Here is a 25287-nt window from a genome sequence, read left to right as displayed (position 1 = left end):
AAATAAAGCAATGATTTAGTATGCAAACCATGTTTTACTTTTCTCAAAAGGTGAAGTATGTCTGCTTAATTAACCAGAAACTTCATACGGTTTCCATACACCACACCACACACCGCTCTGCACATTTTGTATGTCTTTCTTTTCTGTCTCAATCAGCTCCCTAAATTCAAAGGTCGTGAACAAGTATATCATGTACATGAATTCGGGCACTGATAAGGACAGTAAAGGACGCTGGCTCACAACACATTGGGACACCGATGACTCTATTTCCAGCGACATGACAATGTTTTCATTGTACAACATCACAACTGGTATTTTTGAACAACAGCAGAACTTTTTAATGTTATTTAAAGCTTGTTACATACTGTATATGTGAAACAAATAAATAAATGATAAATGTTAGCAAGATTATGTTCTTTACCTGTCTAACGATGCATGTTTATTACACTTTAAGGGCCCTATTTTAACAATCTAAACGCATGGTCTAAAGCGCACAACGCAAAAACACTTAGGGCATGTCCGAATCCACTTTTGCTATGGTTTAAATGGTTGTGAACCCGCCTATAGGCGCATATTGTGAAAATGATAACTGCGTCAGGCTGAAACTAGCAAAAAAAACACTTGCGTCGCGGCTGGCGCCGCATTGTGCCGAGTGTATGACAAGGCCCTAAATATCTTACATTTAAAGACGGAAATTATACAGAGTTCATACTATCCTTACTAATAGTGATATTAAACACCTTTTAGACTTGGTATTAAGAAATGTGCATTGTGCAATAAAGAAGAACTCCAAATAAAGTTTAATCATAATATTTATATCAGTAAGTCTAAAATGATATGTCAATAAATATGTTAATGGATTTGTAGTATACTTCGTATGAAATAAATGTATTTTTAAATACATTTTGGTATAGGTTTTTTTCACTAGGGTTGGCTTGTGATTTATGTTCTGTGCTTTAGAACTTCTGTTAAGGGAGCATAGTGAGCATCAATGCTCGCTAGATTTTACAGTGCCTTGTGAGACTTTTTAGGGAGCAGCGTTTCAGTGCACTGGAAGGATTTTGCGATAGAGAAATCTCTTAAAATGTCTGACACCCTGATCAGTACCCTGATTACTGAACTAGGGAGCTGATTGAGACATACCCTTGGTTCAGTTCATGGAACCCGCACCTAGTGAGCTGATGATCTAAACCAGGTCTTTAATAAGGAAATGAAAAATGAAATATTAGAAAATACATTTTCATACAAAATGTGCAGAGCAGTGGCTCCCCAGAACCAGTATTGAAAAACATTGTCGTACACAACTGACATTGCAGATAATAAATAATAAATAAATAATAAATCATTTCTAATAAATAAACCTCTTACAGAGTGTTCAGAAAATTCACTATTAAATTATTAAACTACAAAAAATTCAACTATTAAAGGGATAGTTTTGTCAATTTACTCAACCTCAAGTTGTTCCAAACCTGTATGGGTTTCTTTCTTCTGTTGAACACAAAAAGAGATATTTTAAGGTAACCAGACAGTTGACGGTAGCCATGGAAATCCATAGTAGGAAAAAAATACTATGGAAGTCAATGGCTACCATCAACTGTATGGTTACCTTAAAGGAACTGTATGTAAGATTGTGGCCAAAACTTGTACTGCAATCACTTTCAAATTACTGTAGAGCAGTGTATCCCCTCTCCCTCCCCCCTGACTCGAGGTTGCCAGTTAGGCTGCAGGATCCAGCAGGAACGTAGGCTGCTACAAGGAGCTTACAATGGCAAGTGACGAGTCCTACACAATACGTTTTTTTTCGGACTTTGTCACGACGTACTTCGGATTCATAACGAGGTCTTTTAGGTTTCGTAACGTTAGACATTTTTTATCCGACACGTTTGTAGCTGCAGCTGTGGTAACTAGAGCAGAGCTGGCAACCCGGATGCCGAAACACTACTGACTTCGTGACTAGTAGATAGGTGGAGTGTGGAGTATCAGGCCAAAACACAACATGACAACATCAACATCAGTTGAGGGCTGCAAATTCACTTTTAAATGACAATATCCTGGCCGGACTACTGTTGTCAGTGATATAAGTATTTGAAATGAACATGATTTCTAAATGTCTAGTGACATATCAGGGCCATTTTATGATTAATTGAAATACATTTCTTACATACAGTTCCTTTAAAATATCTCTTTTTGTGTTCAACAGAAGAAAGAAACCTGTACAGGTTTGGAACAATTTGAGGGAAAGTGAGGGTTTAATTTTGGGGTGAACTATCCCTTTAAGTTCTTCCTTGCATATATTAAGAGATGTGGTGTAAAAAAAAAAGTCAGTGCACATCGGTCTGCTCAGATGTTTAAAGATGTTTACACCCAAAAATGAAAATTCTGTCATAATTTACTTTGTGTCGTTCCAAACCCGTAAGACTTTTTCATCTTCGGAACACAAATGAAAATATTTTTTTAAATCTGAGCCAGTTCTGTACTCTCCATTGACAGCTACACAACTACCACTTTGACTCAATTCATATGGATTATTTGATCTCTTTATGAACGTTTTGAAGCGTCAAAGTGGTAGTTGCGCAGCTGTAAGAGGAGGGACAGAAAGCTCACAGATTTCATTAAAAAGATCATTATTTGTGTTCCGAAGATGAACGAAAGTCCTTAGAACGACATGAAGGTGAGTAATTAATGACAGAATTTACATTTTTGGGTGAACTATCCCTTTAAGATGTTTACATAATGCATTATGCATAAATATACTATCACATCATATTTCCACAATAAAACTACTGGCTTCATCCAAACTTCATCCAAGTTTTATTACATTAAAAACTGTATCTGTATCACAATTAGAAATGAGTACCTGAAGCCTTGTGTTTGATGCCACAACCAAACCATTCCTCAAAATGGAGTGCCAGTTTTCTATGTGTGATCCACTGAAAGTGATAGAAAGAGAGAGAGAGAGCCAGTCAGTTTGTCTTTTTTTAAACTGAAAAATTAACAACTACTGTTCTCAAGTCAGCAAGAAACTTCACACCTGTACAGTTGTGGTTTTACTTAAATTTGTGCAAAAGACAGATTTGAAACCTATTCTATGACACAAAAAATCTATGGGGCTGTTATATGCTTGAATCTTATTGGTTGACGAACGTTCTAAGCCAGGTGTGCGATCATTTTCAGGGAAATGCACGGCTGATGTATTTACATGTCCATATCACTTCGCCAAATAATTTCAGTTATTTCAAAGGTCCTTACAGCCTACAACAGCAAAAGAACCAAAACCCACTATGACCCTGACCAAGCAAATAAATATAGTAAAAAATTGTATACAAATGACAAATTATTTCCATGTTTTTTGTCACAAAATTACGCTTTATTAAATACGAAAAGCACATACTCTTTCACATATCTCTCTCCCATTCAAACTCACACACACAGTAAGTACGGACACACACTCGCACAGAAACGTGTTGTCAGCGCTGCTCTGACGATTTTATCAGTAAAATAGTTTAGCAACTTAAAAGCTACATGACATTTCTCACTAGCGAGGTAATAACGGCGCTGTTCTTGAAGCAGATAAACTTACAGTTTCGCTATTAGTAGAGACGCTGGTGCCGAACACTGTTGAGAGACGTACAGACTCAGGTAATTCACACACGCTTAATTCTCTCTCTGCTATCAATGGCTCAAGCCTCTATTACTAGCTCTAAAATTACGTTTTGGAATTAGCAACGGAGGCGTGGGATGAGAGGAGTAAGAAATTAGTCCTACAAACAAGAGCGTTTTAAGGATGAAAACCTGACAAATGTCTTGAAATACAACATCTGAACAATGTCTTGAGGTGTGGTAACCCCGAATAATTGACTCAATGAGGTTCATTGAATTATTCGAAAATAAATAACGCATAACTCGTTTCTCGCCGTGGCCGCATTACCACCTTGGGTGTGCATTATTTTAGAATAATTCAATGTCCCGTCGTCAATTATTCCTTACATATAGTTTGCTGCACAGCTGAATCGCAACTGAACTAGTTACGACAGCTGGAACCGACTTCCTCTTATTGCGATTTAGTATATTTAATATTAGAGGACAATCACAAAGCCATGAAAAATATAAAGTGAGAAATTGTCTTTTCTGATACAGTAGGTTACAGTGCAAACCTGGCTTGTGGCTACAACATTTGTTCAGCACACCCACAGACCATTCAGACTGCCTGATTCACATTGCAAACAAAACTGCCAAGAGCTCCAGCAAGACAGATGTTATAATATACTTTGGGAACAGCTAAAACACATTTTACTTATGCCCTGTTGTACCCTAATCTTGAATTTATGAATTTGTAATGCTGTGGGTCAAATTTGATTTAAGGATAAAAATGGCTCAGTTTCTTAGGTGTTTAAAATGGAACTTACTGAAAAGCAAAGGTACTCCCAAAGAGGCCTTTGGCAGTTCTAAAGTTGGATTCTTTGGCTGGCGGACTGCTGAGCAGGAGGAACTGATGGGGTGTGTGCATGAACTTCAGTTGCTGTTGTGATAGAAACAAGATATAAGAACATATACTTGAGACGCTAAGCCTAAATCATTTTCTCTGCTTAAAACTTTGAAAAGTTTCACAGTGACTGTGAATTTAAAACTCTCTTCAAAAATACAGAAGAACTGAAAGATGGCTTCTAAAAGAGTCATGGTTCTCTCTTAGGGAGGTAATGCCAGCAATTCAATGAAAGATTAATCATTATGCGTCTAACCCAGATGATCTTAACCTAGATCAGAGACATTTTCACATTCTTGTGGCATTTGCAGAAACATTTATGGAAATCATAACAAATGCTCAAGATAGATACAAGACTTACTCTAGTAACAGGAAGCTTCACTATGTGTGATCTGTTACTGGATATCACCCTGTAAAAAAATAGATTTATCAACCAGATACTCCATTAGGTTTGAAACCCTCCGCTGCAGGACTGTAGATGCATTTAAATACTGTATATGCGTGATTATATGTCACATGATCATACTGACTGTCCAAGGTGCAACAAAGATGGATGCACACATTATCCATGACTATGTAATTAGAGCTGTTATGAGAGCTGACTGTCACATTTACACATCATTAAAATGCAGGAGCGGAGTAGATAATGATTGAAGTGTCATTCAGTCATACCACTGCAGTAGTGGGTGAGCCAAAGGATCGTGCTTGTCCATTTGTCTCTTTATCTCCAGATATGGAGCCTGTGCAGAAGAAACAGCAACAATTAAAATGTCAAAATGCTCCTCCATTAGGAATCAAAGCACCAGCTGATTTCTCTGAAGACTTATGCTATAAAAGATACAGTGATTTAAACATCTAGGGCTGTAAATTCAATCTGTTAAATATAATATTTTGCAGAACATTTGTTTTTACTATTGCCGTAAAAAGTATATAAATACTTTTATATACAGTATACATTTATAAAATGTTATAGTATATTAAATTGTAAAAAAAAAAAAAAAAAATAAAAAAAAAAAAAAAAAAGATTGGCTACACTTTATTTTAAGGTTTTGTAATTATACATTTAAGTACTAAGTAATATTAATTAACTACATGTACAGTAATTACTTTAGGGTTTGGTTTAGGGTTAGTTGCATGTAATAATCATGCATAATTTATAGTTATTGCTATAGCAACTACATGTAATGTGAAACAAGGACACTGTAAAATAAAGTGGTAACAAATGAGTATATTAAATTATTATAAAAATACATTCATTATTTATAACATAGCATACATAACATTCTATATATTATATATTTTAATGTCATTAAAATAGTTAGATTTTAATTGATTGACAGACTTAAAAACAATGTAACAACCTTAGAACAAACATTCTCCTGTCGTAAATGTCTGGTCGATACCTGGGTCATTTCTCTGATAGAGGTGATACTGTCAAGTGCTCTCATCACTCGGTCATAGTCCTTTTTCTGAAGAAGAACCCAGACACTCAATGTAATATTCCTTCATGAGTAGCAAAATTACACAAAAAAGACGGGGTAAGGTAAAGCTAAACGCTCTAAGTGTTTTAAGTACCCTGGGGTTGAAGGCAAGTGCTTGTGAGTCATTGGGATCCACCACAGAGGGATATGGCTCAAAAATGACAACTTTTCTCGGAGACTCCAGTGCAGATCGGCACATGGAGACCAGTAGGTCTACAACCTGTTGTCACAAACAGAGATTGTTAAGCCATTTGGTTAGAAGGTTCTGTACAGAATGACTGTATGAATTTTGTGTTTGATTGTTTACCTGAGCACCAGTGGCAATCTCATCAGCAGCCTCATTCATGACCCCTAGAGTTTGGAAGGCGAATACACACAACTCTCTCTCACACACTGTGGGCTGCAGGACACATATAAACAAGCTCATTAGAACAGTAAATTATAGTATTAATCCTGGATTAATATAATCACATGTAACATAAATTGGCTCACTTTTAGTTTGACAACTATCCGCAAAATAATATGGCACAAAAATATGAAAAAAGAAAGAAAAGAAAAACATCTTTGATTGTGACATGAAGGCATAATATGGTATGAGGATCATTTCTAAATCTTTTCAAGTTAAAATAATCTCTTTCTATTTTAAACATAAACAGAGGCTGTCTAATATGAAATATAGAAAATAACACAGGCTGTGTTCAAGTTCAAGTTTGCTTTTTTTGAAAGAATTAAGACTTTAACTCTGCAAGGATGCATTAAATTGATCAAAAGTGACAGCGAAGACATTTATGATGTTACAAAAGATTTCCATTTCAAATAAAATATTATAATAAAACTGTTTTTAGCCTGTCTTGGAAAACTTTAGAAAACATTGGAAAATCTTACAAACCCCACATTTCTGAAAGGAAGTATATACTTTTAAATACTCAGGAGTAAATATAAGAGAAATCGCAGGTGCCTTAAATGATTCATTCACACCATTAACCAATCCAAGATTACTTGTAGAGCAAACAGACTTACTCTGAGCATTGGTCCATTTTGGAACACATGAGGTTCATCGCAGACCACACAGAACTCATTCAGTACAGGGATACGCTGTTCTGCATACTCCATAGTCTGCAATTATAAGTCAAGTAAACACATGTAGCAACCATTCAGTAACATTTGCCTCCTCTATTAACAGTATGACAGCATTAGTGGCTACCACAAGAGCTCTACCCGAACAAGCAGGACAGTTCATCCAAAATTTTTATATTTTCATCATGTTTGGAACATTTGATTCAGTCTTGTTTACAAGAATACTAATGACTAAAAAATGTCAACTACCTCAACCAACCACATGCCCTCAAGCACAGGTTGCTTCAGAAAGAGGATGTTGCATATATTTGCAAGTAAAAGACTATTAGACTGTAAAATACTGTTTGATTAATGAAATAAGGCAATGGGGGAAGTGAAGATATTTATTTTTACCTGAACAAGGAAGCCTCTGTCTCTGACTGGAATGGATTTGGCTCCGTTGTTTGGCTACTCAAGACACAGAAAAATAGTTTTAAGTCTCTCTAAATTTTGTTAGCTAAACACACAAAGTTGTTTTCAATGTCTCAAGTCAAACATTCCATTGTGGGACAAAATGTCTCAAATATTAAATTTATCTCTCTGCAAGATTTTTTTTTATAGATCTCTCTCTCCTTGGCCTGTTCAATTCACTCATCTCTGCCTGGTCGGAGCAATTCACAGTGAATTTGTGTTCACTCTTATTTTTGCTGTATAGATATTCTGTTAAATAATTCTTTCATATCCAAAACACTCTCGTATCTCTGACCAAAGCCGAACCGAACAGGCAATCAAATTAGGCAAATCCTAAATATGTAACCTCAAGGAAGTATGTTCATAAGATGCAATCCCAAGCATCATTACCTGAGGTGTGGAAGATAGTGATGGGGCCAGGATGCCGATTAGCCCTGAGGTAAGGGAGAGGCGTCTGCTCTCGGTGACAGGCTCTTTAAAGATGTCGCTTTTCTTGTCGCCCATCTTGGTGCTGCTGGAGTAGGACCTGCTGAGCAGACGGTGGTGGTGCTTCAGGCCGTCCAGCTCTTCAGTCCGCACACTGCCCGAGCAGGAGCGGCCCAGGAGCCGGTGAGGCTTTAAAGCACCGCCATCGCTACTGCCAGCAGCATGTTCGCAGCGAGGCTCGGCCACGCTCGACCGCGGCGACAGTTTATGAGGCCGCAGTGGCGGGCAGTCCTCTGGTTTCACAGCGGTCGAGCAGGGCCTTGGCAGCAGCCGGTGGGGCTGCTTGAGGGGCTGATGTTGCTCCATCCGCGGGTCACTGGAAAGGGAGTGACCCAAAAGCTTGTGCGACTTGCCGACACAGCCGTCCAGTTCTGGCTTCACTGTGCTGGAGCATGTTCGCCGTAACAGACGGTGGGATTTTGACACGCCATCCTGCTCGGGTTTGAGCTTCTTTTTGCTCTTCACACAGCCAGGAGGAGGGTAGCTGGGGGATCTGAGTTTGCACAAGCACAGCACATTAATCACACTACAGGAATTATGGAACAAAAAAGATGTTGTGCAATTATGCTTGTGCAAATCCTGCACATTTCAGAATGCTTTATTGGCTGATTCACACCAATTTTATTTTTCATGTTGAGGTCTGCATAGTTCGCAAAGGGAATGCGCATTTCTTCCGCTGATGAACTATAGTAGGTCATGCCTCAGTTAATGAGATACAAAGAATTAGCCAATGCTGACAAATTGCTGTTCAGTTTTCTGCATCATCTTGATTTTCATTTCTGTTTCATTTTATTATTCATAAAAAATCCACATGTAGTAACGCATTCAGGTAAGATATCCTCTTTATGACAAGCAAAAATTGTGAATCCACTGCCACATTCTCAAAATCTATTTGATTTTGTTCAAAACTGCTTGCCACCTTGGAGTCTTTCCAGTTCAATGAAACATTTGTGTGAATTGTTCCTACAGTCTGATAACCATTCATTGACCATTATGTCTCAGACTCAAGCTGGTCTGATGAACTCAAAGACCATGAAGCTAACACACTTGCTGGCAAAAAAGTAAATGCTGGTCCTGAATACATAAATGCAGCCTAAATATATGGATAAATGTTTACCAAATTCACAATAGTGAATTGCTGATTGGCAAATACATTTTCTCCAGTACAACAGAGGGCAAAAACATATTTCTCCATTGAGGCTTATTCAAAAAGAAGCCTTATACAATCACTTTTTGCAAGGCACATATTTTTCTAATATTTCATTACAGTAGAAGTATGGTCAAACAGAACAGTACACAAATACGTTTATGAGTAAGGTTAAAGCTGTCTAATGTAAATAAAAACAATTCTAATTTGATTTTTGATTCGTATTGATGTTATTGCTTTGTACATGCCATTACTTTGCCATCGCAGAAAAAATTTTCTGCGATGGCAAAGTAATGGCATGTACAAAGCAACAACATCAATACGTAAGAACAGAAAAGTTCTAGAGAGAGTTTTTGAGCTGTAAACATGTGCGCTTTACTGTGTGAGGTTAATTCAATATTGTTCACCAGAACCAACCAATTTTCTTGGTGAACAGGCCTTTAGTCCTGGGTTTAAAAGCGCTTCAAAGAGGGATAATAAACTCAGGATTGTCCAGTATCGGTGTAGCTGACTGACTTTTTTTCTTACCTGCGTAGCGTTGAAAAAATGTGCAGGGGAGACTTCACCTTCTTCTCTGTTTGCTTTTTGCCGTGTGGGTTGATGAGTTTATCTTTGCTCTGACACTTCCACTGCTGTGTGACAAAGGTTTGCATTATTCTGCCAAGAGAAAGCACACTCAAGTTAAACGGACCTAGAAAACCCGATATAACACAAAAAAAAAAAAATCTAGGATTTTCTTACTTTTTCAACTGATGTCCAAGTCCAAATCTGTCTTTTGAAGAAACTTGAAACACATCAACAGTGGGAACTGGAAAAGGGACATGAAATTAGTTTTGCAAAACAAAGTACCACATAATGTAACCGTTTGCTACAGACGTTTGATTTAGCCATCAAAGCATTTGAGAGGTTTTTAAAAACACTGGAACAGAAGGTCACTCTGAAATGAGCCACTTATGATGAGTAATATCTTGGCAGGAGAACAAGAGCAGGCATTACAGCCATGTCCAAGTAACTTTTCTCTCTTTCTCTTGCAATCTGAACTGAAGTAGCCATGTTCTTGAGTCAAGCAATTTTAAACAACTCTACAATCAACAGAGACGTAAGGGCACACACTCTCACCAACAAGAACAATTCATAGTATTTATTCAAAAGAAACAACAAAAACCCAATCTAACAAGGTAAGTGTGCCAAACAAGTCTGTGTTAAAGGGATACTTTACCGTTTTTTCATATTAAACTATGTTATTCCCTTAACTAAGACGAGTTGATACATACCTCTATCGTCTCAGTGCGTGCACTAAATCCCTCTGTCTTGCGGCGAAACTTTGTTAGCCCAGTTCATTTAATATGGGCCAAGCAGAGAAGCTACCAAACACCTCCACGTTTTCCCTATTTAAATACAGTTACTCGCGAAGTGTAGTATATCTTCACTAGAGGGAGCGGGGGCCGGTGAGAGGATTTTTCCACGAGTGAAGATATTACTGCGCCAAGTCGAAGTGCTTACAAGCACTTGCTATGGTATTCCGCCATACAAAATAGTTATCCATTTTACACGCTTAGAAAAGCGCAACGTTTTGTTTTGTGTCACCGTCCTAGGTCGAGTTACACTTCGCGAGTAACTGTATTTAAATAGGGAAAACGTGGAGGTGTTTGGTATCTTCTCTGCTTGGCCCATATTAAATGAACTGGGCTAACAAAGTTTCGCCGCAAGACAGAGGGATTTAGTGCACGCACTGAGACGATAGAGGTATGTATCAACTCGTCTTAGTTAAGGGAATAACATAGTTTAATATGAAAAAACGGTAAAGTATCCCTTTAACAGAATCTCATCTGATTGTATAGTCTTAAATTCAGGCTTACCACAGGGATGTGTATTATCACCTCTGCTTTTCTTTGTTTATATAAATGAACTTCAATGTAACAAGGATGATTTCACTTCAATCAAATAAGCTGATGACTTGGTTTTAATTTCTTGCCAAACGGACACGAATTCAACACGTGTTTAACTAATTTTGAGTATATTAAAAGTCTTTTACAATGGTTTGATCACAGTCATCTACAATTGAACATTGAGAAGACAAAGGAATTATGCTGTGGGAATCAAAATAGGACAGGTACGGCTAGCATTTTATATACACAAGTTATTATAAAAGATGTAAAGGTAGAGCAAGTTTCAAATTCTCATTCCAGGAAAATGTGGACCATATACATAAGAAAACAAGACAGCGTTTTAAGTTTACTCAGAAATTGAAGACATTTTAGTAACGATAGGAGGGTCCTAACCATTGTTTGGTTCGATGATCTAAAGTATTTTAACATTTGGGGCCCTATCTTGCACCCAGTGCAACTGACTTTGTACAGCGACGCATGTATCATTCCTATTTTGCACCCGCGCAAAGCAGACTTTTCCCTCCTCAGACGCACGTCGGTAAGTTAGGAAATACACTTGCGCTCTCGGGGGCGGTTCAGCGCAAAGAGGAGGCGTGTTCCGGCGCAAACGTTCCTTCATGCTATTTTGCAGGTTTAGAAAACAATTGCGCCACTAACCAGGAAAAAATTGTTTAAAGTCAGTGGCGCGTTGCGCATGTTATTCATATGCTATTTTAAGGGCGCATGCTTGGCCATAATCAATGTAGCGTGTGCACAACGCGCACTTTGATTCTCTCATCTACACAGAAGCAGCAGTTTTCATTTTTGCAAATCATACATTATTACGATAGATAGATAGATAGATAGATAGATAGATAGATAGATAGATAGATAGATAGACAGATAGACAGATAGACAGATAGACAGACAGACAATTTATTATAAAAGCATATATCTAGCTTACACATTTACCCAAATTATCATATGCCTGTTTAACCGAAGTTCATTTGGGTGGGTTTCTCCATCCCCAATGTCCCTGACGAGAACGTCGGTCTCCTCGGCTGTGAACCGCTCATGGCAAATCCGCCGTTATAATAGGAATCCGCTTTAGAACAAGCGCGCCTGCTCTTAAAGGGAATGTGAGATGTCGCTCTGACTGGTTTATTTCACGTTACGCCCAAACCACACCTATGAATAATGAAGCTACTTCAGACCAACCCATTTTAGATTTGCGCCAGGCGCAAGAGTCATTTATCCCGCCGGGAAAATAGAAACAGCGCCCGAGACCCGCCCACAAAGTTACTTGCGCTTTGCGCTTGACACTTGCGTTTCAGATCGTTAAAATAGGGCCCATAACATTGTTTCGTGATATGGCAATTTAGTAATGAGACAGAAAAATAAAGTAATACAAGTAATTTACAAAGCAAATAAGATCACCGGCCAGAAACAAAGTACATTGCAAGAGCTGTTTTCACACTTTATGGAAAAAAAAGGCAATTCAAACCAAACCCATCCCCTCCACTCCTGTTTTGAGGCCCTCCCTTCGGGGTGCAGGCTGCGTATACCACTGGCTAAAAAGAACATATATAAAAGATAATTTGTTCCATTGGCGGTGACGGTTTTAAACCAAATTCTTAATTGAGGTACTATTTACTTTTATATATTTATATACTCATTTTATGCACGTTTTTAATAGGGACAAATGTGTGTTCCATGAGCTTTGTTATGTGGTATTTAAGTGGATGTACAGTATTGTCTGATAAGATGTATTTTTTTTATGCAAGTGTCAAAGATTAATTTCTGTCCAGGAAATCTGAACAGACAATAAAGTCAAACAAACAAACTTGTCTAATGTTGTTAACAGCACAATGATTTGCATGATCTTCTTAAAGAGTTGTTAACTGCATTTATGGTTAGGGTAAATTCAATTAAGTGTTTCTCAACATTTCTTTACCCTCCCAGCCCCATCTGTAAGGCTCAAGTACCCCTTTATTTTCTTTATAGAATAAGGAATATCCGAATGGAAAAAAGTTTTGAAATGTCAAAGTTTAATCACTGTTGCTAAAAATCTACCTCTATTTGGTGTCTTTCTATATGTGCAAATATAATGTAATTCACACAAATTGAAAAAAGTACAAACATTTTCTTCTTTACTAAGTACAGTAACTGAATGTGAGAATGTATGTTAACCTCAAGATGAATTATTTTAACTCATTCTAATTTTTAACAGCATTTTTTTATTTAATAAATCATGACTTCTGTTTCATAAGTTTAACTATGTTAAATCTAAATTTAAGTACCCCTGGTTGGGAATCAAAGCAGTAGATGTTTATAAGATAACTTTATAACAAAGTTTGGTTGCTATTTTGTGTATATGTGTGTGTGTGTTCCAGTATTTCCATACATTATCAAACTAAATTATGTTTTTGTTTTGTTTTTGGTAAGGGTTAGGTTTAGGGGTAGGGTTAGGATCTGGGAATAGAATGTGAAGTTTGCACAGTATAAAAAGCATTGAAGCGTCCAACGCTGCCCAACTCGGTGTGTGTGTGTGTGTGTTCTAACCTGGTCCATTCAGATATTGTGTGAGGGAGCAGTGAAGCCGCACAATAACAGGTTCACTCCGGATCACATCCCAGGCAAGTGCAATCTCCTCCTATGAACAAATGCTGCATTTCAGTTTCACATAGTATAACAGACACACACAAAAATAAATATATAAATAAAAACTATATGGTCATCGTCAGACACTGAACAATAACACTTACATCGAGGAAAGTGACATCAATGTGTAGGTCGATGTCCACATCATCAATTGCACCATATTCCCTATATTTTGAATGGAAAAAATATATAATTCCTAATTTCATCTTGGACAAAATAATTTCTGATAGTGAGATTATAATCTTTGTTTACCGCAGCTTTTATAGTACATACTCATTAAGACTAGAAAATTACAAGAATATATCACTCAGCCAAATATGTTGTTGACAAAGCTTTTAGGGATTTGAAGGGAATTCACAACAAATTTAGACATGATGAAGCAGTTCTCTTTGTTTATACAGACGGCTTACAAAACATTTTACTGGAAAAATTTACACAAACTGTCATTTGCACACTATTTTAAATAGGTTGGGATAAAGAAAGACATGACTGTTTTTTTATCAAGGAGGTTGAATGCAAATTTTCTAACACAATTTCTAAGCAATTTGGCTACTGGTCATCATCCAATACCCTGTGACAAAGTGGAAAAAGGAAAGTCATCTCAGATGAAGAGCAAGTAATTACATTTTATTCAAAATAACTTTGTTTTCTTGGGAATAAAGCATGTTGTTATCGTTCATAAAATTTTTATTTAATATTAGAAAAAGATTTATTAAGAAAGATCGCAGAATAAAATATAAAACCAGATGAAATTATTTCTTAAATGAGTACGCAGGTACACTTGATGTTGAAGGGATGCAGCTTGATGCTCCAGCTCTGCTGCTCCACTTCTCTCAAAGCATTTATTTCTCATAAAAGCATTGTGATGAGTTTGTAGCGTTGCTCTGGGCTAACTGTTACCATGGTTACACCTCACTCCCAAATGCAGCCGCTGTGCCTCAAAAGCAAGAGGTTTGAGAAAAGAATAATCCTCTTTGATCTGTCTATGCAACAGCTTGCATACAGCATATAAACACACACTCATGTTCCGACACATGTAAACACACAAAATTACACATTTACTAAGGTAAAAGAAATTCAGAGGAAGATTAAGGAATCATTTAAGAAGTGTTTTACCAAACACGTTATACGATGACCATTAAAGCAGGTTTGCATTTTCAATTAATTCTACTTCAACGAATAGGCAAAAGCATTTAGTGGGATGTGCCCTGGAATTATTAAAAGGGGCCTCTCTGAACCCACTCATAGAGACTGCGGCAAAAACGGCCCAGGTCATTTTTCAAGCAGAACATTGAATAAATACTCAAAATGGTTTTCTGTCCATGACTCAGGGCAAATGCATCCCAAGGATCACACACTAGACAGGATATAAAACGCGCACTTCTGCTGCTATGAATAGAGTCTTTTATGCTGTTCTTTCATTTGACGGTCTGCTGTTATCAAAAGCAGCTTGACAAGATAAACTTTCAAGGACGAAGCTTTTAATAGCTGTCGCCGCATGAAACACCATTCAGATTGGCAGATTTTGCGGGGTGAATCACGTTCGTGTTGACAATCTGTCATGAGTTCTTTTTTCATCCGAGTTATTAAGCACAAACACGAGCATGTACATGTTTTGCTGTTGTCCACAGCATTCTTAACAGCACCAGTTTCAAATGTGTTACATCTTGCTATAAATTTGCTGATTGCAGAGCAGATTAGGTAAAAGCAAGCCTCTACGTCAGGATAAACACCACAGCAATAATTACATCATTACAGCCCTGTAATCAAACAGAATCCACTCAGACTCTCACAGACCGTCCTTCAGTTTATCACAGAGCATTTCCCCAAATGACAGATTGGAGAAATGGCCACCTGAGGGTTATGGGACCTGGCTCAGGCAGAGGACGTCCTTGAGTGGGTTAACTGTGCCAGAAAACTAAAGAACGATTGCTCAAGGTGTTGTTTCCCATAAAACACTTCACTGGTGGTGGAGGAGAGTTCAGGAAGGAAGTCACAATTCCAAAACTTTTTTTCTGAGCTGATGACATGTTTGCACATTTACTGACATAATGCTACTTCACATTGATTGATTTTTTTACCCCCAAGTTTCTATTTTGCTAAAGTTTTAAGTTCTCACATCAACATCAAGAAAAAAAATGAATGGCCAGTTACCTGAGAGATACTGCATGATGGCCATATAAGTCCCTCACGGCTGCCAAATCAGCCTCCAGCTGGGGGTGTTTGTGAAGCTCTCCATCATAATTTACCTGCCCACATAAACACACAGGTCAAAGGATGATACACAGAGCCCAGGGTTACAGACAGCAGCACCTGAGTATTTATTCAAAAATGTATAAACAGTCAGTGAGTTTTTAATCAGCATAAGATCCAGAACACTTCAAACAAGCTTCTAGACATCAATCACTGTTGATGACTGTGGCTCTGCACTCTCTTAACAATCAATACACATCATACACTTAGTTTACTCTATTATAAGATCAGTCTCTTTAGACTGTGTCCTAAATAAACTGTCTGGATTTCTTGTGAAAGAAAATGACTTTAGACTATTTGATTTTTAGCTCTGATTAGTTTTATTTTCCATCATCCTTTTTCTAATGCATCACTGAACTGATTAAAAGACCCTATTTCTCAAGAGATCCAAGGGTAATCATAATATTTATTCAAACCTAGTTGGTGGATATGCTGCACAAAGTTAACAGGATTAACAGGAATGTGATTCTGAACAGGCAATATATGAATGACAGGTTTAGAATAGCTGCCCTTAACTACTAAGTATCTTAAAAGTGGAATATTTTTTGTTTTCTTTGAATATCTAAAAAGTATTTATCTGCTTGTTTGAGCATCGACTTGCCCATCACAGTCACACCAACTCAACCAATGGTGTGAGATTGGGGGCGGGAAGACCAATGGAAGACAAATGTAAATTCTGTAGGGAAACTTGCCATTATTAAGCCTGAAACATCTTTAAGCCTGGAAAGTCTTTACATAAAAATGAAAGAAATATGGCCAATATTATGTACATTGATCATGCTTTAGTTTGGTGGATATAAATGATTAATGACATTTAGGGCCCTATTTTAACCATCTGAAACGCAAGTAACTTTGTGGGCGGGTCTTGGGCGCTGTTGCTATTATACCGGCGGGATAAATGACTCTTGCGCCCGACGTAAATCTAAAATGGGTTGGTCTGAAGTAGCTTCATTATTAATAGGTGTGGTTTGGGCGTAACGTGAAATAAACCAACCAGAGCGACATCTCACATTCCCTTTAAGAGCAGGCGCGCTTGTTCCATGACGGACTGCTATTATAACGGCGGATTTGCCAGGCGCACGCCAGGAGCGGTTCACAGCCGAGGAGACCGATGTTCTCGTCAGGGCCGTAAAACACAGAGAAGTGACATTGGGGATGGAGAAACACACCCAAATTAACTTCGGTTAAACAGGCGTATAATAATTTGGGTAAATGTGTAAGCTAGATTTATGCCTATTTTACACATCTTCATGGACACAACAAGATGTTCCCTCGTGTGTTAATATTTTTCCTTGTAATAATGTATGATTTGCAAAAATGAAAACTGCTGCTTCTGAGTAGATGAGAGAATCAAAGTGCAGCACACGCTACATTGATTATGGCCAAGCATGCGCCCTTAAAACAGCATATGAATAACATGCGCAACGCGCCACTGACTTTAGACTAGGTTTTTCCTGGTCAGTGGCGGAATTGTTTTCTAAACCTGCAAAATAGCATCAGGGAACGTTTGCGCCGAAACACGCCTCATCTTTTCGCTGCACCGCCCCCGGGAGCGCAAGTTCATTCCCAAGTTTACCGGCGTGCGTCTGTGGAGGGAAAAGTCCGCTGTGCGTGGGTGCAAAATAGGAATGATACATGCGTCGGTGTACAAAGTCAATTGCGCTGGGTGCAAGATAGGGCCCTTAGTCTTTTTAGATATTCTGCACAACAGAGATCAAGTAAATTCACCAGCTGTTCTGAAGTTCAGAGAGAATATGCCAGCATGTGGCATGGAAGAGTCTCCCGAAGGCTTTGAGATCATCAGAACAGCAAAGGATTGCAAAATTGCCACATTACAGTGAGCAAGAGCCAGCGAGCATTCACTGCCCGACACAGGCATTAGTGCATGAATCTTCATCACCTCCGGACTGGTCCTCACAGGGCACAAAGCTCACTCACTCACTGACTCCAGCTTTATGGATTTGCTCCAGTGGATGGTCATCGGTCACATGATTAATTTAAGCACAAGCTGTGTGTGCAAAGTAACATTCATTCTCATGATGGAAACATTCTCAGAAGAGTGAGGGACTAATCATTAACAGTTAAAGAGAGTCAAAAAGTGTTTTATATGAGCTGCAAACTACTTTAAGTAAATTTACCATGAAATGAAAAGTCTTAAGCCCCAGGTGCTGCAGGTTTGAAGCTCGTTTTAAAGCTGTAAGACCTTAGGAAGTTTAGTTGCAGTGACCATGTGAAGTTGAGGTCCACATGGGAAACAGGACCTTGTTTATCTGAAACTTAAAAACTTACTCTGAAATTTTGCCTTTTGATGGCAATAAAAATTGTGAAATATTATTACAATTTAAAATAACTTTTCTATTTTAATATTTTATAAACATGTAACTGACTCAGTTCCTCTATCTCAAGCAAGAGCAAACCAAGGCTGAAATTCTCTGCACTACAACTACCAGGGTCGATGGGAGGACTGGATTTGCCTAATATTAAGCTATACCAATGGTCTGCACATCTAAGATATGTTTGTGAATGGGTTGCTCTTGATAACTCTTCTACGTGGTCAGATCTTGAACAATCATTTTCAGATATTTGGAAATATGCTAAATCTATTTCGGTATGTAATCGTGCCAAGGCTATACAGTTCAAAACTGTCCATAGGATGCATATTTGACCAAACCGTAGACATGCATTTAACAATACCCTTTCACTGCTATGCCTTAAGTGCAAAACACAAATTGGTACTCTCTCTCGCTGTCTTTGGTCATGCAGTCAGTTACAAATATATTGGGCCAAGACAGTTTCTGAAATGAAACTGAAACTTAATTCAATATAATTAATAATTATACTGAATAATTCAATATCTTTGATAAGGAGTTGGTAATGGATCCTTTATTTTTAATCCTTGGTGAGTCTAATACAGCTTTGATTTTATCAAAAGAAAAAAACATTGTATAATCTTCTTACTTTTGCAGCTAGGAAAACCATATTACTGAGGTGGATAAGTGACAAGACTCCGACTATATCGGGTTGGCACAAGATTTTGATGAAACTAATTCTGCTGGAATATTTAACTTATTTAGTTAATGGTCAGCCAAACCAGTTTTATAGTGTGTGGAAGCCCTATATCAATAAACCAGAATTGTCAACTATTCTGTGGAAGGGATTTTCCATTCATGTGCCTTAAGTGAGTACATAATGGTTTTGGAATTGTAAAGTACTGCAGTTATAGATATCACGTTTTTATATCATTTTTACTTGATTACCTTATATTGACATTTATTTATTTACCTTGATTACCTTTTTTATACCCTTTAAGTGGCCTAGGATAAATGGCCCCATTTTTGTTGTGCATTCAGCTAAAGTTGGAAAATGTTCAATAAATAAAAAAATTAAAATAAAAAAAGTAATTTATTCTTTAAAGTAATTCTGAGATGGCAAAGCTGAATTGTGGGTGGTTAGTGGATAAGACCACTCATAATACACAGATAGAAATGTTATGTACATCAAATGTATTGACTCAGCTGAACTTACCTGTCCAACATAGTAGAACTCCTCAGAATCATTGTCACCCTCTGAATCCTCCTCTATAGCATAATGGCACTGGAGAGATTTCAAAAGCATAAGTCACAATACAAGCGATTCATTGTTGTTCCTGACATTTGAAATTAAAACATATTTTATAATAAAGGTAAAAAAAAATACAGTCTTACCGAGTTTTTTTCAGTTTGAAGTTTTGATTTAATAGACAGACAGCTGGTGCCATCATTATTTATGCGTATTTCTAAAGTAAATGCACAGATGTGTGAGTATGACATGATATTGTGAACTAAGAATGTCAGATGGAACAATAAACAATCTTCAGTTTTTATGAAAAAGACCATTATGGCATAATTTCTGTGACAGGCCTGATCATGTCCAGAATATCCAACCAGCACACTCATCTAACTTCCTAACCTGTTTTGTGCAGATCATATGATGTGCATGGTGATAGCAAAACAATTGTTTCAACTAAATTACTGTAGATCTTACTACAAGGCTAGTTGTTTTTGTTAATTCCACTACAGTTCCAAACCACAAAAACCTACGATTTTAGAAGTATCACTGCTCACAATCACAAATCTGCAAAAGCTGGGATAACATACTGCCTAAAATACTGTTAAGACAACCGTGAGGTCTTGACCACTGTAGTGGTACTTGAATTTCTTTATGACTGCATTGTTTATGCAGTGGTCTAAGTCAGAAAACATTTTAAAACTGACAAAGTGTGCAGAGATCAGCAGAATGTACAGGCTCATTAGTTGTAATGTACTGTGTCAGAAGATGTCAAGACTTAAAGTTTTGGACTGGAAAAATATTAGGTGTGCAGGATAAGCTTCTATTAAGCATCTAACTAACTGCTGGAGGAAATCAGCGAAGATTGCTGCTGTTTTGCCACTTTGTTTTGGCACGTCTTGGTCGGTCCTAAAAATAGGAGCAGAAGACATGCAGTACAACTCCAGGATAATTTATTTCCAGGATTACTGCCAGTGTAATCAAAGAGCTCTAAAAACAGAGAGGGACTGGCTAACACTATGTGAATACTGTAATAATAGGATGATTATCCTTAAAAAAAATTAATAATAATTCCACTGCATTACAAAGTTTTTTTTTTTTTTTTTTTGGACATACAGTTCAACAGTTTAGAGTTAATATATATTTTTTATATACATACTGTCAATAATTTATTCAGCAAGGAAGCATTAAATTATTAAAAATAAATATATATTTTTAAAAATGGAGATTAAAACTGTTAAAAACAGTACTATTTTGAAATATATTACATATTTAAAATAGCTGTTTTTAACAGTTTTTTAACAGAAACACAACTCTATTTCTTATCAAAATCAAATACATGCAGCATGAGCATCAGAAACTTCTTTCAAAAACATAAAATTATACAGACCCCACACTTTTGAACGGTAGTGTTAGTGTATACCATGGCTATTATCTGAGGTGGCTTTGAGTCCAATGTAAATGCCATATGGTGATCATTCAGTACCATATTATCAAAGTATCATGGTGCTACCATCTGACACCATCACTGTATATGCTACTGCCACAGTATTTTTTCTGTAATGATCGGTCTACTGACCCTCATTATTGGCAGACATAAAGGATCAAACTCTTAGCTAACTCCAAAAAATCTGATCACGTAGTAGGTGGTGGAATCATGGCATGGGCGCTAGTTCAGGGTTGGAGTAAAAATATTCAGCCAAAACGGCCTTGACCAAAGTTGAAAACCACTGAAATATTTCTGTGAAGTACACTCTGAATCTAGAAGGCTGCTGGTTTCCTTTGGACTTTAAAATGTCTGTTCGTTCAACTTTTTCATTGGTTTTCAGTAGCTGCAGCTGTTTTATGATTCACTATCCAGATGATAAGATATCTTACCTGTTGCAATTCTATTGAAAATTACTGGTATTGGATCCCTGGTGACTAACACTTCATCATCGTTTTCAGAGTTAGACACATATGTGTTATCTGTAATGACAAAAACAAACAGGTGGGTAAAACTTTACAATAAGGTTTCATTTGTTAACATTAGTTAATGTAATAACTAACATGAACTAACAATGAGCAATACATTTGTTACTGTATTTATTCATCTTTGTTAATGTTAGTTAATAAAAATCCAGCTATTCATTGTTTGTTCATGATAATTCACAATGTTTCAACTAATGTTAACAAATACAACATTTGATTTCCATAATATATTAGTAAATGTTTTAACATGTATTAACATTAACTAATATTAATAAATGCTGTAGAAGTACTGTTCATTTTTAGTTCATGTTAACTAAAGTAGTTAGTTAATTAATGTTAACTAATGAAACCTTACTGTAAAGTGTTACCAGCAGGTGCTATTGAAACACCAATAATACTGAAGACCTGAAGAAGAACTAACAATGTAATCAACCTACCAATGAGTGAAAAAAAAAAAAAAAAAAAAAAAAAAAAACTGCAGCTTATACATAATTAATAGAAAAGCTCCAAATGTGAGTGAATTGAGCTATGTGCTTATTCTACAGTTTCTGGACAATCCACTATTTTCAGGTTAACACTTCCCATGGCATTTTTTTGGCAATGTTGCCTAAAATTGTGCCAAGCAAATTCCTCATTCTTATGCAAAGCTGACTCTCTGCCACTATGCTGTGAATCAGGCTAGACTAAGTCCTTCAAAAAGGGAGGTCTGCATCTTTTAGATTTTAGATTTTGGGGACAACTCTTGTGTGTTGTATCAAAACATCAAATGTCGATCTTAGACTTAGAGCAATGCCACAGCTTCACAACAAAATGAAATTAGTAGGCTAAGTCAAACTGAATATAGATTGCACAAGGCAACTGCTCAAAACCAGCTACCTAAAAGTAAAAATTCATTGTAATCACTATACCCATTTAACCCACTGTACTTTAACATTGTGTTGTGTTATTACGGCTGATAAGACAATGAAAAAAAACAGTTGCTCACTTGAATGTACTGTGCCATTATAATTATGTGATGGAAAAGAGACAATGGGAAAAGTCTTAGGAGTATAAAGCAGCTGCGGTAGAGCACTTCATCACACTGAAGCTGAGAATGATGCAGTTCAGCTGGTTTATTTTTATCAGTGGTATCAGTTCCCAGTACAGAGTAGATTCAGTGTCATCTTTCCTATCAGACCAGTTATATACGGAGTATATGAAATTTGAACAATTTTTTTAATATTTTAACAGAAAAGTGGACTGCCACAGTGTTGTGGGTGCTTGGCAGGGTGTTGTTATAATGTTCTATGAGGGTCTCCTGAATGGTTCCAGACTGGTCCAAATAGAGTCCACCCACAAGTCTCTATTGTCCAGTTTACACATGGTATTAGATGCATTTTGGTTGATCGGATCACAAGTGGACGAAGCTAAATACATGTGTAAACGGGGTCTAAAACGTTTTGGGCTTGTCCACATTTACATTTTACATTTACATTTAGTCATTTAGCAGACGCCCTTATCCAAAGCGACTTACAAATTAGGACTAAGTTCAGCGAGTCATCATAAAGAGGCAAAAGCAACAACAACGCAGGAAGTGCTCAAAATACGAAGTTCTGGTATTATTCAGAGTAGCATAAGCCTGATAAGTGATGTTTCAAAGGGAAAGGATTTTTTTTTTTTTTTTTTTTTTTTTTTATAAGGTTAAGTGCTCACGGAAGAGATTGGTTTTCAGCTGTTTTTTGAATGTTGTCAGGGATTCTGCATTCCGGATGAGGGTGGGGAGAGCGTTCCACCAGCATGGAACTGTAAATGAGAATGTTCTGGAAAGTGATTTTGTGGCTTTCTGTGATGGAACCACGAGACGTCGCTCGTTGACCGATCGTAGGTGTCTGGTAGGGATGTAGACTCGTAGGAGTGAGTGAAAGTAGGAGGGAGCTGAGCCTGTGATAGTTCTGTAAGCAAGCGTCAGTGCCTTGAACTTGATGCGAGCAGCTAGAGGTAGCCAGTGCAGAGAGATGAACAGAGGAGTGACGTGGGCCCTCTTGGGCTCGTTGAAGACAAGACGAGCTGCAGCATTCTGGATCATCTGTAGGGGTTTGGTCGCACATGCTGGGAGTCCAGCCAGAAGGGCATTGCAGTAGTCAAGCCTAGAGATGACCAGGGCCTGGACGATAAGTTGTGTTGCATGCTCAGTTAGGAAAGGCCTGATCTTCCTGATGTTGTGCAGTGCAAACCTGCATGATCGAGCTGTCTTTGAAATGTGATCTGTGAAGGTCAGCTGGTCATCAAACGTTACTCCAAGATTTCTGACCGATCTTGATGGGGTGATTAATGATGACTCTAGCTGGATGGTGAAGTCGTGCTGTAGAGACGGATTGGCAGGGAGGACGAGAAGCTCAGTCTTTGCCAGGTTGAGCTGCAGGTGGTGTTCCTTCATCCATGTGGAGATGTCCGCCAGACAGCTTGAGACCCGTGCAGCTACTGTGGGATCATCTGGTTGAAAGGAGAGGAAGAGCTGTGTGTCATCAGCATAGCAGTGGTAGGAAAAACCGTGTGCCTGTATGATGTGTCCCAGTGATGTGGTGTAGATGGAGAAGAGGAGGGGACCAAGAACTGAACCCTGGGGAACCCCTGTGGTCAGCTGATGTGCTCTGGATACCTCGCCTCTCCATGCGACCTTGAAGGACCTACCTGTGAGATAGGACTCAAACCAGTGGAGTGAAGTTCCTGTGATGCCCAGTGATGAGAGGGTGGACAGAAGGATCTGATGATTCACCGTGTCGAAGGCAGCAGACAGATCCAGGAGAATGAGGACTGAAGATTTGGAAGCAGCTTTTGCGATCCGTAGGGCTTCTGTGACTGACAGTAATGCAGTCTCAGTTGAATGTCCTTTCTTGAAGCCAGATTGGTTGACATCCAGCTGGTTGTTTAGAGACAAGGAGGATGTTAGTTGGTTGAAGACAGCTCTTTCAAGTGTCTTCGCAATGAATGGTAGGAGAGAGATAGGTCTGTAATTCTCTACCAATGATGTGTTTAGCGTTGGTTTTTTGAGCAGTGGAGTAACCCGAGCCTGCTTGAATGCTGTAGGGAAGGTGCCAGTGTGGAGGGATGAGTTGATGATGTGTGTGAGTGATGGTAGAAGTGTGGGAGAGATGGCTTGTAGAAGGTGTGAGGGGATGGGGTCAAGCGTGCAGGTGGTAGGGTGACTGGAGAGGAGAAGTGTAGATACTTCTTCCTCGGTTAGCGAAGAAAAGGAGGACAGAGGGGTCCACTTTCGACCATTTCTAGAGGTAGTCGAAAACGAATTCGACAGGATTGCTTACGTAGTGTAGACGCTCAGACCGCCTGCTCTACGCCTACTGACCTAATGCATAAACATTATGTGAAACATGCAAGTCAGATGGGATTTAAACTTTGTCAAGTTTGGTTTGAAGATGAAAAATATACCTAGCACAATATTCTCGCACCATTCCTGATTCTAACGCACTCACCGCATTCGTCATGATCTTTTGCGGAAATTATAGCAGAAACGAAAGCTACTCTCTGCTCTCTGTATGTTTTTCCGTCGTCTCCAGTCGATAGGGGTGGGAATCTCTAGGTACCTCACGATTTGATTCGATTACGATTCAGAGGGCTGCGATGCGATGATAAAGCGGATGCATCTTTTTTTTCTATACAGATTTTCTTTTTTCTCACTGTGTACTTGGTACTTTTAAAAGAAAGTATTTGTAATGATCCATAATGAATTTACTTCCAATATATTTTATTAATTAAACAAATGGAAGTGATTTGGCAATAAATGTTGCGATAGAGTTTGTAATTCACTTTGCCTTTTCCGAGTTGGGTGAAAGCTTTTAAGGTTGTCCTGGTTGATCTGACGTGTGG

General features: G+C 38.0%; 2 protein-coding genes across 3 annotated transcripts in view; both read right to left on the bottom strand.

Annotated features, from left to right (window-relative positions):
- Positions 1-25287, bottom strand: part of parp8 (poly (ADP-ribose) polymerase family, member 8) — a 38191-nt gene that overhangs the window by 3090 nt on the left and 9814 nt on the right. Inside the window, exons 4-21 of one of the 2 annotated variants that reach the window (XM_082168747.1) lie at positions 21331-21420; positions 19611-19681; positions 19432-19500; positions 15808-15902; positions 13758-13818; positions 13555-13645; positions 9866-9932; positions 9653-9781; positions 7882-8470; positions 7435-7488; positions 6985-7080; positions 6272-6364; positions 6059-6184; positions 5845-5952; positions 5156-5223; positions 4845-4893; positions 4407-4519; positions 2858-2930 (exon numbers count right to left, since the gene is read on the bottom strand). In XM_082168747.1, coding sequence (XP_082024873.1) covers positions 2858-2930; positions 4407-4519; positions 4845-4893; positions 5156-5223; positions 5845-5952; positions 6059-6184; positions 6272-6364; positions 6985-7080; positions 7435-7488; positions 7882-8470; positions 9653-9781; positions 9866-9932; positions 13555-13645; positions 13758-13818; positions 15808-15902; positions 19432-19500; positions 19611-19681; positions 21331-21420 — 2042 coding nt within the window. The remainder of the gene's footprint in view (positions 1-2857; positions 2931-4406; positions 4520-4844; positions 4894-5155; positions 5224-5844; positions 5953-6058; positions 6185-6271; positions 6365-6984; positions 7081-7434; positions 7489-7881; positions 8471-9652; positions 9782-9865; positions 9933-13554; positions 13646-13757; positions 13819-15807; positions 15903-19431; positions 19501-19610; positions 19682-21330; positions 21421-25287) is intronic. The other variant, XM_082168748.1, reaches the window with a different exon arrangement.
- LOC309500127 (uncharacterized protein) lies at positions 3-24905 on the bottom strand (the record flags this gene model as incomplete). The annotated part of the gene is made up of 4 exons (XM_082171692.1): positions 3-2063; positions 22877-23895; positions 24094-24322; positions 24894-24905. 3 exons carry the CDS (start codon positions 24903-24905, stop codon positions 23096-23098), a joined length of 1041 nt encoding a protein of 346 aa, XP_082027818.1. The 3' UTR covers positions 3-2063; positions 22877-23095.

Source organism: Leuciscus leuciscus (genome assembly GCF_965113295.1).
Source record: "Leuciscus leuciscus genome assembly, chromosome: 5".
Taxonomy (NCBI): Eukaryota; Metazoa; Chordata; class Actinopteri; order Cypriniformes; family Leuciscidae; genus Leuciscus; species Leuciscus leuciscus.
Note: the sequence above shows the minus strand (reverse complement) of the source record. Positions and strands in the feature narration are given on the sequence as shown.